Source organism: Cottoperca gobio, chromosome 8 (genome assembly GCF_900634415.1).
Source record: "Cottoperca gobio chromosome 8, fCotGob3.1, whole genome shotgun sequence".
Taxonomy (NCBI): domain Eukaryota; kingdom Metazoa; phylum Chordata; class Actinopteri; order Perciformes; family Bovichtidae; genus Cottoperca; species Cottoperca gobio.
In genome coordinates, this window is record NC_041362.1 from 17,414,698 (window position 1) to 17,429,249 (window position 14,552).

The 14,552-nt window shown below is 39.5% G+C and overlaps 1 protein-coding gene and 1 long non-coding RNA gene across 7 annotated transcripts; one reads left to right on the forward strand and one right to left on the reverse strand.

The window, feature by feature from the left end:
• The first annotated feature begins 126 nt into the window (after positions 1 to 126).
• On the forward strand, positions 127 to 12,484 carry LOC115012539 (uncharacterized protein C16orf45). Of its 6 annotated transcripts, XR_003832694.1 has the most exons (7): positions 127 to 372; positions 5,607 to 5,727; positions 7,335 to 7,408; positions 10,148 to 10,262; positions 10,934 to 11,004; positions 11,756 to 11,925; positions 11,961 to 12,484. XR_003832694.1 is itself a non-coding variant. In XM_029438204.1 (6 exons), exons 1-6 carry the CDS (start codon positions 288 to 290, stop codon positions 11,869 to 11,871), a joined length of 582 nt encoding a protein of 193 aa, XP_029294064.1. In that variant the 5' UTR covers positions 128 to 287; the 3' UTR covers positions 11,872 to 12,484. The 6 variants fall into 6 exon arrangements, 5 of the variants coding, with proteins under 5 accessions (XP_029294064.1, XP_029294065.1, XP_029294066.1 ...); XM_029438204.1 differs by having other exon boundaries at positions 128 to 372; positions 11,756 to 12,484; XM_029438205.1 differs by having other exon boundaries at positions 131 to 372; positions 11,759 to 12,484.
• On the reverse strand, positions 3,128 to 4,948 carry LOC115012540 (uncharacterized). The gene is made up of 2 exons (XR_003832695.1): positions 4,860 to 4,948; positions 3,128 to 3,856 (listed from the first exon to the last, which is right to left on the reverse strand). It is a non-coding gene; the product is annotated as an uncharacterized LOC115012540 (long non-coding RNA).
• Positions 12,485 to 14,552: the final 2,068 nt, after the last annotated feature.

A 14,552-nucleotide genomic window follows, 5' to 3' on the forward strand; every position in this document is an offset into this window, starting at 1 on the left:
TTGATCATCTAAGGCAGGGGTGTCAAACATACGGCCCGTGGGCCGGAACCGGCCCGAAAGAGGGTCCAATCCGGCCCGCGGGATGATTTTGCAAAGTGTAAAGATTACAGAGAAGACATTAACTGCAATTTTTCAATGAAAGTAACTGTTATTTCAAATGTGTCCACTGGGGGTCGCACACAACACTGTCAAGCAAGCAAACTGTTGATGCTGAGCTGCCGGTGAAGAACTCCTGGAGCTGGCGGGTTCTGTCAACATTACACTCTGTGGCACCGTCATTACACAACATGTCTTTGTCAAAAAAGGAGAAAAGTGGACACGGAGTGAAGAGTTTTCTAAGACAAATGGACCGTTTCCTATTTATTCACAGAGGTGAGTGGGAAAGCTGTGTGCTCGGTGTGTTCGCGGCAGGTTTCAGGGCTCAAAGAATATAATATTCGGCGCCACTATGAGACTCATCATGGCGAAACATACAACAGCTTGCAAGGACAACTGAGAAGAGAGAAGACAAATGAATTGTTAGCGGGTCTGAAGAAGCAGCAGTCTGTTAGATATCGCTAGCTACCTTATTGCTAGCGAAATAGCATTAGCATCCAAGCCAGATGGGAGGGTGAGTTCGTGAAAACATACATGCTGAAGGCTGCAGGACTCGTGTGCCCTGAGAAGCGACAGGCTTTTGCCAACATTAGCCTGACGAGAAACACTGTGGCAGATAAACAGCCAGATGAAGCACAAAGTCAAGTCATTTGTTGCATTTTCGGTTGCAATTGATGAGAGCACGGACATTTCGGATGTTGCTCAACTGGCCATTTTCATTCGTGGTGTTGATGAGACTTTGACCGTCACCGAGGAGTTCCTTGAGTTGGTGCTATGACGGACACCACGACAGCAAATGACATTTTCAACGCTCTCGTTGGAGCGCTGGACCGGGTCGGAGTGGACTGGGCCCGTGCTGTTAACGTGGCTACAGATGGCGCGCCATCAATGATCGGGGGAAAAGCAGGTGTTGTGACAAAATTCAGAGAGAATGTACAGGCTGCAAATGGAGGACATGGTTTTTGGACATTTCACTGTATTTTGCACCAAGAAGCGTTGTGTTGCAAGTGGTTAAAAATGGATCACGTCATGGCAGTGGTTGTCCAAACTGTTAATTTCATCCGAGCCAGAGGTCTGAATCAGCGTCAGCTTCAGTACAAAGAGCCACAACTTGTATGTATTTGTTATGTATACATTTACAAGGCAGGGGGATAACTTAACCTTCTTCCTTAATAGTTCCCACTTTAGTTTGTGTGGTGTGGTGTCAGTTCAGGTGATCAGGATTACTACACAGATGTGGAAATGAATGTGCATTTAAAAATAATTTATTTAGCTTGACGGGTTGTTTTGATCTTAAAGTAAAATACTATATTGTTCAGTTCCAGATACCTGTGACTAAATGTTGTGCCTTTGTAGACACACTGTGATGTATATGTTGTACACATGTGTAAATGATAAACTGAGGCATAATGTTGTTGAATTTGCACTTATTTTTCTTAAGAATCTTCAGGTTGTTCATAATGTTTTGTAAAAATATAGTTAATTAAATGTGAACATTTTCAGAATGTACTTGTACTTTTTTGTACTAAAACAAAGGGGAACATTTGTCGTTATTTACAGATTATTATGATATGATTTTACTGGTCCGGCCCACTTGAGATCAAATTGGGCTGCATGTGGCCCCTGAACTAAAATGAGTTTGACACCCCTGATCTAAGGACATCAGAGCAACCTTTTTTTTATGTGAGGCACAAGGGTTAAGAAAAAGGATCCGAATACTTCCATTAATGTTCAAATGTAATTCTCTCGGGCAGTTCTTCTCACGGGCTGTTGCTGTGTGTCTTTCTGCCAGCAGGTGGCGCAGCGCAGCCTGACATCCACCGCTGTGCTGTCAGGAGTCTGCTCAGCATCTGTTTGCAGCTCTCCGCCCGTTATATTCCCGCACACCTTCCACAACGCTGCATGGATTTAGTCGATACCTTTCAATTCACACATTGTCAGGCTGCACAAATATTTTTTGGATTATTTTGCTGCGCAGTGTCCTATAAGGGAATAATATGGAAAAAGAGAGAAGAGCCTCTAAGCATTACGGCTCTTTGGAGAAGACGCAGGTGGAGGAAGCGACGGAGAAATCAAGTGAGTTTTGAGTAGCGTTGTGTTTGAATTGAACTGGATGCAGGATTGAATAGTGTTACTGCAGGAAGTGATCAGCGGGAGAAGGGGATCTGTCCATTGCACCAACTTTCAGCAGAGACAATTATTAAAGCTTCAGGTCTCTATGGAAACCCATTTCCGCCAGTAAAAGAAAAGAACGAGATTAAAATTTAGCCTCGTGATGAAAAAAAGATCCTGTCAGTCAATAAAGTGACACACTTTCTAGAAATAAAGATAATGACTTCTCAATTTACTCAAAATAATGATGTATGAAAGCATTATTTTGAGTAATTCATTTGCAATATTAAGTAATTTCGAGAAAGTTTATCATTATAATCTTTTCACATTGGCGGAAATTACATCCTTGAGGGGCCAATGTATGTTGTGGAGGTTAAGATGTTTAATCAACAGTTAAATTACGTTTCCCAGTAATTGTATTATTAATTTAAAGGCCATACGCTTGTCCTAGAGCAGGGGTGCCCAAAAGGTCGATCGCGAGTGCCGAGTGTAGTGCGGGTAGATCGCTTGTTTTTGTTTTTTTCTTGCCTTGCGCATTCACCACCGTTTCGCTCCCGCACACACACCTAAAGAGACAGAGCGGAGGAAAGGAGACGAGTGGAGTGAACTACGCACCAGCAACCCCCCGTCGCAAAAACCTCCGACAGTCAGTGCACACAAGAATAATAACATTGTATTCTCTAAATATAGACCTAGAGAATATAGATTCCAGTAATGAATGAAACATGTTTTTACTTGTTTTGTTTTTTTTAAGGATATACTTATTTTCCCTAAAATTACATATTGTTTCATGGAAGATTCCTAGGAAATTAAGTTATATCTTTAACTTCAGAGATTGTATTTATGGCGTTCCTCAAGACTCACTTTTGGTTTTCTGTTATTCCCATTGCATTGTTCAACCGTCTTCCCCTGTAATAACATGTGTGCAACATTTTACTATAAGAATACACAGGAACACATTCATTTTATTGTATTGCTTTCTATAATAGCACATGTTCCACATTGTTGACTTTAAATGTGCTCTAAGGGTGTGACAGTATTACTACAACTGTATTATACGGAAATGATTTGCAAGTAAGAAAAGACAGCAAAAAGAAATGCATTCACAAAGTTGCTTTATAACAATTACAGTTAAAGTGATTTATTAGTCTATTAAAGTGTGATTCAAATTATTTTTGACTAAATGCTTGGAGTCTGTCGGAGGGCTCAGGGTAAAATAATTAAAACAAACACATGCAGGCTGTTTCAACACTAAAACTGATCACCATCTGATCATTCACGCAGCCTATAAGTGTGTGCATGCATGTGGTAATACACATGAATATAGTTGTGGAATCCTCAGATCCATGCGTGGGTTAGGAAAAGTTGAGTGTTTGTGCAGCTGATATCCCCAGTGATCCAGTGTGTACGATTGCAATGTCTTTTCACACAAGGTCACGTAATTAAAAGCCGATCTGAGCTCTGCTGGATGACTCATTGCTCCTGGTGAGGAGTAGGAGGCTGCAGGCGGGCAGGCAGTGCAGCTGTTCAGTGATGCTTGAAGGATTACTGGAAGGAAGTCCACAGAGGTCTGATCAGATCATAGCAGGATGGTGAATTTGATCCAGGGAGGTTTAAATGTTCATGGTCTCAAGATTCTCTTGAGAACCTTAAGAACCGAGACAGAGTGGTTTATTGGACATAATGAGTGCAATCAATTAGGCAATATCCAAGTCTAATAGGATATATCAATATTCAATTAGGCAATGGAAAAAATCATTTAAAATTAAATTATAAAGACAGTTTAACACTGCGGGATTGAAATATTTTCACTTTGCTCAGAATTAACTGTCAAATTACTGTGCTAACAAAAGTTAGAATAATGTGACAAAAACTAGACTATCTAGTAAAAACTATTTAGATTGATAGTTCAACATTTGGGGTAATAGGATTATTTGCTTTCTTGCAGAGATAAAAAAAAGAAGGTCGATAACACCATACGCTAAATAGGAAGCAACAGCCAGCACCTGACTAGCTTAGCTTAGCTTAGCTTAGCTTAGTTTAGCATGAAGATTTGAAAACAGGAAATGGATAGCCTTGCTTTGTCAAACAAAATACAATCTGTTAATTAATAAACTTAATGTCATTTTCACAATAAAGTAACAGGCTACAAATAATTTTCAATGGAATCCTGTGAAGCTACACATTTCTGCCCGACACTCGTCGCTGCGAGACGTGCTACAAACCAAAGCTGAGCTGCGCTCCACTGGCGGTGAAGCGTCCCCTTCTCTGTCCCAACAATTCCTGTTCTGTTCCGACAAATGGAAGAAAACGTGTTCTTGTCTTCAGCCAGTTCCCAGTGCTATTTAACGACATAACTACATCAACAAGCACTTGAGATGCTCTTCAACGGCGACTCACCGGCAATGTATCTGGCCACGCATAGCAGTTTTGTAGCTTTGTCGCTCGTAGTGTGAACATTGCGTTATCAGAGTTGCTGGTAGACATTGTTTTCTACCTTTAGACAGAGCATTGCTAGCGGTTTCTTCTATTTTCCAGCATTTATGCTAAACTAAGCTAACCGGCTGCTGGCTGTATCAATCTTCAAAATCTAACTCTCCAGCAAAAAAGCAAAATGTTGAACTATTGCTTTAAATCATGATGCTACTTACAATAATTCAGTGTTTTTAAAAATGTTTGTATTGAGATCTTCTCTGTATGATCATTTAGAGTCAACAGTGAGTGCATCACACCTCTGAACACTGCAGGAGGAACTGAGAAACTGTGGACCTTTTTCACAGGCGACATTAAATTGCCATTGAAGCAAAAACACAGATGTAACTAATGTTGTTAACGATGGCTCAGTTAATTTAAGTATTCCAGTACGTAATGCGAGTGAGCCAGCATGCACAATACCAGAGCCTGGAACTGGATCCCTTAAACAGACCGCTGCCTGTCGTTAATTAGGTTATTAGTTACACCTGTGCTTTTTCTGCAGTTAACCGTTAAAATGTCTGCTGTAACACAGCTTATTGTAGACATGAACAATCTCCTTTGTGAGGATAACTGTAATTCAAACATGAATGTTAAATCCACTGAAATTACAACATTACGATAGATTTACTTTGAGTTGTTACAGGAAGGGAAAAAAGCTGCTCAAAGACTGCTTCTTGTTAAAGTGATGGTTCTTGTAAAACCGCCACAGTAATACATCATGTATTTCTTCAAACTTGTCACAATAAACCTTGACATTTTTTTATGGGTACTAGTTGTTTACCGAAGGTGCTTCATATTCGTGCTTTTGTCATTTGATGGCAGTCGAACATAAAGTCTTATAAATAAATAAAGGTGTATCTGTAAAAGTTCTAATCACATTATCAGACCCAAATAAACGTGTTTTGGTCTTGTGTGTCTTCCAGCAGAGGATGTCATTTCGATGGCCGACTCCACAATTACAATCGAGGACATTGAAGGAGAGCTTTGCAAAATTGAGCGGATAAGAGACATCCTCGTACGGAGGGAATCGGAGCTGAGATACATGTAAGTTCTGCTTCTTCAGAAGTTCTCATATAGTTCAGTATATTAAAAAAAAAACACGCAAACAAAGGATACTGAGATATGATGACATTAGATGCAAGATGATATGCTTCTCATCTATCATGTTATGTTCCACTGTTTGCACCGACACGTACTGTAAAGCCCTGCTGTACCGAGATCTGAATACACACAGATATTGTTAGCAGCCCCACAGGAATAAGAGATGATGCACCCTGACTGTCAGACACCAACACTGGGAGCAGCCATGTGCATGATGGCAAAAAGTGTGTGAAGAAAACAGCAGTGCCATTTAGTCTTGGCAGAATACCAGCACACACACACACACACACACACACACACACACACACACCACACACACACACACACACACACACACACACACACACACACACACACACACACACACACACACACACACACACGCTTTTTTCAGATCTCATAAGATGCCCTTTTCTCCTTTCTCTCTCATTCTTCCTTTTAAATATTTCACAATTTTTCTATCGTGACCGTTCTCATTATTTTGACACATGAGGATGGAGGGGGTGGAGCTGGGACTGAGAACAGCCACCAACGCTGCATAATGTGTCCATATGATGAATCAGAGAAACAGAAAATAATGACTTTAATGTTACTAGTTCAGTACTAGAACAGCCATCTGTTCAGCCATCAGTGTCTTTTAGTACAACCGAACGCTGAACAAGAAGTTTTTAGGCAAACAAAATGTTACACTTCTGAAGAAGACTTGAAACTAGCAATTGAGACCATAAACTCATTGGGAACATGTTTACTGAGGTAATACCAAGTGAGAAGTAATGTTATTGTCTCATAGACTTCTATACAATCTGATTTGTGTTTAAGGCACTTCCATTAGTCTATGGTCAGTCCACCACGTTGGTCCAGACTGAGGGTTAGATTGCCATGTAATTTGGTACTGTCTTTCTTTTTAATAATGACTCATTAGCAGATTGCTAGCCTGCTTACACATTAAGCTACATTATACCTGCCAAACATCGGCATGTTTGCATTGTCACAGAGCTGCTAGCATGGCTGTTGACTTGTGTTTTACTACTGAAATCCTGCTTTAGGCAGATGATGCAGCACCAACATTTTGGCTGAAGGCGACATAGAAAAGATAACTCTCATGCAAATACATTTGAAGTGAAACCTATTTTTATTAAACCAACAGCTCCGAGTACATATTTATATTACTGTCATTTCCCTCTTTTTGTCATCACTGTAATAACAGCCCACACACACAGACACACAGATACTTGTGTGACCGGCTCCTGACGTTTGACGGTGAAATGAGATCTGATGCTGTCAGGTGTGAGTCATTCAGAGGGCAGCGTGGCGGTGTTATTCCAGCTAATAAACTCACGGACCTCGCTGTCATCTGTGTCCAGTGTTTCTCTGTTTGATAAGCTCCTACACTTTCACAAAGATGTGTGTATGCAAAGGAAATTGCTTTGCTGCCATAATATACCATTCATTTTATGTTTGGTATGCCTCTTGAAGAGGAAACAAAAAAAACTGGCTCATCTGCTTTCCTGCAAACATATTTATGCATAGTTTGTTTGTTTTCCACTCAGGATGGATGACATCCAGCTCTGCAAAGAAATCACAAGGCTGAAGACGGATCTGCAGATACTTGTCTCAATTCCAGGTGAAATAAGAAAAGACAGTCACTGTCTTACTGTCACATCTTATTTATCCTGCAGATTTTTCAACACATCTTTAGAATAAGATGAATAAAAAACATGACTTTTTGAAAGAACATTTTCACATCAAATTACCTCAACTCCAAACACATACAGACTTCGAATAACAATGGTCCTCTCAAGGCTTTCCTATTTTCCACTTGCACTTTGGTTACATAATATGTCTTCTGTCTGAAAATGTTCAGAGAGATATTCACATCCCTCTGTTCATTAAGTTTTAGATGACAGCTCTACTGCACTCTACTATAGGAGGAGGTTGTGATGGAAACTAAAGAGATAAGTAGCTAAACTACACGACAGAAGTGTTTAGTAGGTTAACCTATAAAATACTTGTCTTTCATTGTCATTTTTTTTAGCCATGCTAGCAGCCTCAACTGTAGCTTACTTTGTGTTTTGTGCTCATTATTAATGTCTAGGCTGCATGTTAACAATACTAACAGTTAACAAGGTAACTTCCTACTAAACATCAGCATGCTACCATTGTCACTGTGAGCATGTTAGCATGCTGAGGTTAGCATTTAGCTGTGCCTGAAGGCCCTGTCACACAGTTGCGTATGGCAGAAACATGCCGGCGTATATGAAAATTAGCTCAAAATGTGTCAGAGTCCAAATACGTCCAACTTTTCCACAGCGGTGTTGTAGCTGACGTATACATAACGAATACATAACAAATTATTATACATATGTCAAGCATTGATAGCTTATCACTTACTTATTTAAAACGTATCAGAGCGTCTGGCCCACGGAGCTGGAAAAGTGCCATTTGGTTCACGTCATGCTGATGCTGGAGAACGGCTAACATGCTGAACGCTAGCTGTACTGTAGAAACACGTTTAATAAGTTACTCCGTCGTCAGGCATAATGTTAACATAGGGTAGGAATAGGTTATCCGCTCGTTATCAATACATTGGCTGTAGGGTTCACCGTCAGCCGACGTAGCCTATATCTAACGTTCCTCTAACGTAGTCACGTAGGTATTCACGTACTGTATTCACGCAGGTATTTACGTCGGTAAGTATTCACGTACGTATTCCGTATTCACGTATGTCTAACGTCACATAACGTCTGCATATCTCAAACATGCTCAAAACATCAACGTTCAACAACGCACCCCAGCGTAACACAGTGAGCTCTTAATGAATACTACTTATACCTTACCTTATATCAACGTACACCAGCGTAACACAGTGAGCTCTTAATGAATGCTACTTATACCTTACCTTATATCAACGTACACCAGCGTAACACAGTGAGCTCTTAATGAATACTACTTGTACCTTACCTTATATCAACGTACACCAGCGTAACACAGTGAGCTCTTAATGATTACTACTTATACCTTACCTTATATCAACGTACACCAGCGTAACACAGTGAGCTCTTAATGAATACTACTTGTACCTTACCTTATATCAACGTACACCAGCGTAACACAGTGAGCTCTTAATGAATACTACTTATACCTTACCTTATATCAACGCACACCAGCGTAACACAGTGAGCTCTTAATGATTACTACTTATACCTTACCTTATATCAACGTACACCATCGTAACACAGTGAGCTCTTAATGAATACTACTTATACCTTACCTTATATCAACGTACACCATCGTAACACAGTGAGCTCTTAATGAATACTACTTATACCTTACCTTATATCAACGTACACCAGCGTAACACAGTGAGCTCTTAATGATTACTACTTATACCTTACCTTATATCAACGTACACCAGCGTAACACAGTGAGCTCTTAATGAATACTACTTATAGCTTACCTTATATCAACGTACACCAGCGTAACACAGTGAGCTCTTAATGAATGCTACTTATACCTTACCTTATATCAACGTACACCAGCGTAACACAGTGAGCTCTTAATGAATACTACTTATACCTTACCTTATATCAACGTACACCAGCGTAACACAGTGAGCTCTTAATGATTACTACTTATACCTTACCTTATATCAACGTACACCAGCGTAACACAGTGAGCTCTTAATGAATACTACTTATAGCTTACCTTATATCAACGTACACCAGCGTAACACAGTGAGCTCTTAATGAATGCTACTTATACCTTACCTTATATCAACGTACACCAGCGTAACACAGTGAGCTCTTAATGAATACTACTTATACCTTACCTTATATCAACGTACACCAGTGTATTGCTGATATTTTGTATACGCCATATTTTTGTATATCTTATGCATTTGTTGGGCATTCATCTGATACATTTTGTATTAGTAAGTGATGCGCCATCAATAGGTTAGACATGCGTATCTATATATGTTCACTTTTCCGATCCGATGAAAAGTTGGACGTATTTGGACTTTTCGTATGCGCCGGCATACGTTTCTGTCATACGGATGTGTGGGACAGGGCCTTAAACACATCCTCACAGAGCTGCTTGCACGGTGGGAGACTAGTCGTCGATTATGTGTGCAACTAATCCGTGTTACACAGACTTTCTGGCTTTATACTCAACAATAAACTAATTGAAATAAAAATAATTTCTTTGAAATATAATAGCAGCATAAGGGATGGTGTTCCCTCCGAGTATAACTACAGCAATGTTTTACAGTCCTAAAATATAATGGTTTATCATTTATAGTAATAGTTTGAACACTTTATGATCTTGTTATACATGTAAAGCTTATCATGTGACTGTTGAACAGACAATGACAAGTCCAAGGACGACCGAAAGTGGGAAGAGGAGCTGCTGCAGCAAATCAACAAGCTGGTGGAGACCAGAGACTTCCTCGTGGATGATGTGGAGTTTGAAAGGCTGAGGTGAGGTTATTAAATCAATCGATTTAAAAAAATAAAAAATAAAAAAAAAATAAAAAAAGGGACTTTGACTAAGTAAGTTCTTCACAGGCACAGCAGACATCACAGTGCAGTCTGTTTACAGCACAGTGGGTTTCAGGGAGCAACAGAGTTTTCATTAAGGTGTGCACTTCTAAAGCTCTGGATCTTCAGATTATCGTGTTTTAACTTTGTAAAAATTTAACTTTACCATTTTCTTTCATCTCAGACTATTGATCCAGTAGGTTTTTAAAAGATATTGTCTGATCTTCATAACTCTGTTCTTATAAAGTATTGTCTCGTTGTGTTCTGTGCATCCTCTCTGTATATTTAAACTGAATAATAAGACTTTAGACTTAGAAACTTTAGAAATCCACAATCGCTCAAATGTTTTTTTGTGCTGCTAAATCAGCCGTCACCACTGATGATCAGTCAGTTGTTTATGTCAAAGAATATCTTTGACAGACATTTTGATTGGTCTCAGAAAGATTGTGTGCGGTGAATTCACACCATGCACTGTAGATTACAATCCTCTCCTGAGGATTTGTCACTCCTGCCCATCGCCTCGGTTTCCCCCAAAATGCAGCCCAGTGACATTTAACAAGATTAGGAAAATCTTAAAACCACATAAAACAAGGAAATATTTTCCTCCACAGGGAAAGAGAGGAAGACAGAGAAATGGCAGCCTTCTTACAATCCAAATTTCCCAAGACATTGGCTACAAAAGGTGAGTCGAGCTATGAGGCTGTCCTGCAAGTTTCCAAGTTTGCAAGTTGGTCGATTAAATTATTCTGTGTGATGAAGCTGTACAGTCAGCTGCTGGTTGTCTTAGCTCAACAAAAAGACTGGAAAGTGGAAAATAACTAACCTGGCTCTGTCCTAATGTCACAAGATCCATCTAACCGCACCTGTAAAGCTCACTGAGTCACACGTTTTATCTCGTTTGTTTAAGTGTTACATTTTACAGTGGGTTATGTGCCGGACTATTTCTTTATCTGTACTAGTTGCCAGGCAACATACAGGTTTTTGTACAGATGAAACAAAAGAGATGTAACACTTTATTAGAGCGCCTTTGTAGCCGAATGGTTACAGATCCTGCCACTTATCAATGCCCACAGTTTGATTTCCAAATGCACCTGTGATGTCATACCTGTCCGTCTCTTCTCCATGGATTGTCCAAAATAAAGGCAAAGCCTTCCCAAAAAATAAGAAACTGTGTAAAATAGATATAATATGATAATTAATGAGCTTTCGAGGGACATTTTGTTGGACAGTCAGGCTAGCTGTTTTTCCTTGTTTCCAGTCTTTGTGCTAAACTAAGCTAACCAGCTGTGACCTTAAAATCTAGCATAGTAAAGAAGGACACTCCTCAAAATGTCAAACTTTTCAATTAAGTAATATGTAAAATGAAGATGTAATGATGGATGATTACGTGCTGTGGTGAGTGTAAGAGTTTACTGTTGTGTATCCTTTACAAGCAGGTGCTCTGCCAGATCAAAAGGTGGCGTCCAAATCCCAGCAGACTTCATTTTTCACTAAAACTAGACATACACTACTGAAGGACTGCTGCGGCTTCACCTGCTCCATCATGTAACGCTGTCGGACGAAAACGTGTGTGTGTGTGTGTGTGTGTGTGTGTGTGTGTGTGTGTGTGTGTGTGTGTGTGTGTGTGTGTGTGTGTGTGTGTGTGTGTGTGTGTCCCAGCAATGTCATGTATATGTTGCATATCTTCCCTACGAAGGAAGATTATCTGCATTAATCTTCATATGCTCGTATGCATATCAGTTAAGAGTTGTTTATTAGGATATAATATGTGATTTGCTTCTGTAAAATAGTGTCTAGTCTTGCAGAGGGGAGGCTGGCTGGCTTGTAGATAAACTGATGCTTTTTGTCCAATTAAAGTAATTAGATATTATTATGGCTGCTCTGAATATCTATTTGTGAGGTAATGTGTGTGGTAAGAGTAGACACTGAGGGAAAAAACTACACGCACTGAAGTACTGTAGCACAGTACTATAATAATACTTTTGGGACTGCATTTAGTGATTTCTTTCGTAGTTGATATGTTTAAAATATTTTTGTTTTATTTTTCAGTTAATCATTTGGTGCATTAAATGGTTCTGTTCGCAGTAGCAGCACATCAGAGGAGAGATGCAGTATATTGATGTAAGATGACAATTTTATGAATAAAAGAAAAATGCAGGAAACCTGTTTGTCATCAGATGTTTAATTACGTGATGCACGCCAACCAAAGTCTTTGTCTGAACCAGATGTAGTCATTATGTTATATGCCTTTTAGTCTGTGTTTTGTAAAAAATAAAAAATAAATCACAGATATGGCAAAAAAAAGAAAGAAAAGTGCATCTATAATCTATTATTATTTTGTGTGATTTGTCATCTTTGCACTGCTGTTATAATACAAACTTTAAAATTAGTACTTAGCATTTTTGTCTTAACCATTAGTGGGCCACATTATAGTGAATTAAATAAATTGCTGTTAATAATAAGTATATGCTATATTCATAAGTTTTCACAATTAATTATTGAAGATTCTTGTTATGTGAATTTGGCCATATTTTCCAAAGACTTATCTTCTTATTTCCGTGTAAGATCTCAGGCGGTGTTTGACTTCAGATTTAAAGGGGACATATTCTGCTCGTTTTCAGATTCATACTTGTATTTTGGGTTTCTACTAGAACATGTTTACATGCGTTAATATTAACACGTTATTCCTTTCATACAGTCTGTCTGAGTATATCTGTCTCAAACGCTCCATTTTAACACCTGTCTCTTTAAGCCCCCCTCCCGAAAAAACCCAGTCTGCTCTGATTGGCTATGCCAGAAAAATTGTAAAGGAGGCACTAAGCCATCAGTGGAGATACTTATTATTCTAATAAGCCTGCGTGTCACAAAGGAAGGGGAGCCAAATCTGAACGGCTTGTTGAATCCCATGTTTTCTGATCTAGGCAGCCCAAAAATAAACGGGATGCGTGTCTTATTTCACAGTTTATGTGTTGGTGGGCGCTCCAGATATCCAAATGTATGTGCACAAGCACTGACAATGTGAGTTTGTAATAATATCTCCCCTTTAATGTTTGACAATATCTCCACAGCCAGGACTTAAAAACCTGACCTACTCTGAAGACATGACAATGGTGTGTGTGTGTGTGTGTGTGTGTGTGTGTGTGTTTAAGAGATAAATTCCCGTTAAATAATGTGCTTAATCTATTACTATTGTCCATATAGCTTTTTCTGAGATTCTTTTCCTGCAGTAATGTTTGGTGGTTCAATCCTCATGGCAGTTGATAAAGGCCGTCACAGCTGGTTGCAGATAAACAGACTTGAAACGCTCTCCACTGTATTTAATTTGCAGGCTGAGCAGACTAATCAGGGGGCTACAGACATACTGTGAATATAGACACGTTACTGCCAACCCGCTCTAATTGGATGCTTGTGAAGAAGCTGCTTGTTCTTGTATGCAGCGTTGGCTGAGACGTTTAACAGTCCCTGGAAAGGTGATATCGAGCTTTGCCAATTAAAGACTTTGTGCTTCCTTTTTTCTTTTTCACAGCTTTGACTTTTCTGAAAGCATTTAATAACCCCAGTCTTGGAGCATACACTTTATAGTGCTGCACATGTATAGGAGCTGCACAGCCCTCAGTGTTTTGTCCCCCTGTAGTCGTCTCCAGGGAAAGTAAATGAGAGATCTTTGTTTGAGAACATGTTAGCCACTGAGAGCTATGACAGGCAACAAAAGCAGAGAGTAATAAAGGGTTGAAATGGAGGCGGAAAGGAGGGAGAAACAGCAAAGAAAGTGAAAGGTGGCAGGAAGGAATGCACAGAAAGATATACTATTTCTAACATATCTGATGCGTTTCACACTGAGGATATATGAAGCTACTTTTCTGCCAGCAGTGTGAAATATGCTAAATGTCTTGCTATGATTGCATCGCATGGACGGTTTAATTCAAGTCAAGTCAAACGTACTTCTGCCTGTCACATGACCAGCATGGATATTCTGGAGAGTTAGAAAGTTGCTGCGGTGTAACAGTGAGACATTAAAGGATTGGACATTGAGGTTGAAACTTCCTGTAAATATCTCAAACACACACTTTATTTACACACTGAAAACATATGAGTGCTATTAAAGTTATAGCCAAGATATATCCAGATAGATATGCAGCATGTGTCTCACAGTACTGTGGTTCAACTGGGTTTCTGCGGAAGAAATAGGATTTGACAGACAGTGAGCAGCTTCTGATTTGCACAGAATCA